General features: G+C 32.8%; 1 protein-coding gene across 1 annotated transcript in view; it reads left to right on the top strand.

Annotated features, from left to right (window-relative positions):
• Window positions 1–2,111, top strand: part of LOC106476461 (probable cation-transporting ATPase 13A3) — a gene marked incomplete at both ends in the record, with an annotated part of 18,223 nt that overhangs the window by 5,635 nt on the left and 10,477 nt on the right. The window contains 2 exons of the mRNA XM_022380326.1: window positions 811–872; window positions 1,794–2,071. Coding sequence (XP_022236034.1) covers window positions 811–872; window positions 1,794–2,071 — 340 coding nt within the window. The remainder of the gene's footprint in view (window positions 1–810; window positions 873–1,793; window positions 2,072–2,111) is intronic.

Raw genomic sequence — 2,111 nt, 5'->3', positions numbered from 1 at the left:
TGAAGATGAAGTATTAATAATGGAAGGTTGAATGGATTGAATGAAGATGAAGTATTAATAATGGAAAGTTGAATGGATTGAATGAAGATGAAGTATTAATAAAGGAATGTTGAATGGATTGAATGAAGATAAAGTATTAATAATGGAAAGTTGAATGGATTGAGTAAAGATGAATTACTAATAATGGAAAGTTGAATGGATTGAATGAAGATAAAGTATTAATAATGGAAAGTTGAATGGATTGAATGAAGATGAATTACTAATAATGGAAAGTTGAATGGATTGAATGAAGATGAAATATTAATAATGGAAAGTTGAATGGATTAAGTGAAGATGAATTATTAATAAAGTTGAATGGATTTAATGAAGATAAAGTATTAATAAAGAAAAGTTGAATGGATTGAATGAAGATGAAGTATTAATAATGGAAAGTTGAATGGATTGAATGAAGATGAATTATTAATAAAGAAAAGTTGAATGGATTGAGTAGTGGTCATATGTCATGACTTATAAAAGAAAATGTAGTTGGAACTCAAAGATAAATTTTATAAAATTTTGTAATTTCCTCAAATATCAAGTTACAGTGGAAATTGTATTATTATAACTTGCCAAGTTAGAACCTGATTTTGGGAAACCAGAAAGTGACATTTTATTTGTTTATAAATATTATCAATATGAATTAAGTGTTAATATTTTTAGATTCATGTGTGAAATCACATTCAAACTCTGCATTATATAGGTTATGATTAATGTATTTTCTTTGAGTAAGGCAGGATTATATATTTATATTATAAATACAAATGTTTACAGACAGGAACTTTGACAGAGGAAGGATTAGATCTATGGGGAGTAATTGGAGTAGAAAATGGAAGGTAAGATATTTAGACTCTAAACACAATTTGTGGTTATAATTGTTCCCTTGAGTCTGTAAAAAAGGGTCGAGTGTGGGAATATTCTTTTCAACGAGAGACTTTTGTCTTGTGTTTTACAACTTAAATTTTAGAATCTAGTATAAATAATGAATTACTTGTTGTTGAGATTTAGCTGTTTTAAATAGATATTTAATGGGTATGAAAACTAGTTGTGCTCAACAGAAAATACAGAGAAAAACTTGACTTCTGGTGTAAGTTCTCTAATTGCACTGTCTAAACATATAAGGAACATATTAAGTGTTCGGTAAATACCTACTGATCAACATCACTGATCCAGTATTTTGAAAAGTTTAATGTACCAACTTGTAGATTTACTATTTCTCCAAGATTATCCTAGAAGTGAATACACTGTATAATTCTCTCAATTCCAAAATTTATGGTTCATGACCTTGTTCATTGTTGTGTTCTCAGGTTTCAGGGTATGGTTCATGACCTTGTTCATCCTTGTGTTCCCAGGTTTCAGGGTATGGTTCATGACCTTGTTCATTGTTGTGTTCCCAGGTTTCAGAGTATGGTTCATGACTTTATTCATCCTTGTGTTCCCAGGTTTCAGGGTATGGTTCATGACCTTGTTTATCGTTGTGTTCCCAGGTTTCAGGGTATGGTTATGGACTTTATTCATCCTTGTGTTCCCAGGTTTCAGGGTATGGTTCATGACTTTATTCATCCTTGTGTTCCCAGGTTTCAGGGTATGGTTCATGACTTTATTCATCGCTGTGTTCCCAGGTTTCAGAGTATGGTTCATGACTTTATTCATCCTTGTGTTCCCAGGTTTCAGGGTATGGTTCATGACCTTGTTCATCATTGTGTTCCCAGGTTTCAGGGTATGGTTCATGACTTTATTCATCCTTGTGTTCCCAGGTTTCAGGGTATGGTTCATGATCTTATTCATCCTTGTGTTCCCAGGTTTCAGAGTATAGTTCATGACTTTATTCATCCTTGTGTTCCCAGGTTTCAGAGTATGGTTCACGACTTTATTCATCCTTGTGTTCCCAGGTTTCAGAGTATGGTTCATGACTTTATTCATCCTTGTGTTCCCAGGTTTCAGAGTATAGTTCATGACTTTATTCATCCTTGTGTTCCCAGGTTTCAGAGTATGGTTCACGACTTTATTCATCCTTGTGTTCCCAGGTTTCAGAGTATGGTTCATGACTTTATTCATCCTTATGTTCCCAGGTT

Source organism: Limulus polyphemus, unplaced genomic scaffold, assembly GCF_000517525.1.
Source record: "Limulus polyphemus unplaced genomic scaffold, Limulus_polyphemus-2.1.2 Scaffold10638, whole genome shotgun sequence".
Classification (NCBI taxonomy): Eukaryota; Metazoa; Arthropoda; class Merostomata; order Xiphosura; family Limulidae; genus Limulus; species Limulus polyphemus.
This window is presented reverse-complemented; position numbering and strand designations above follow the sequence as displayed.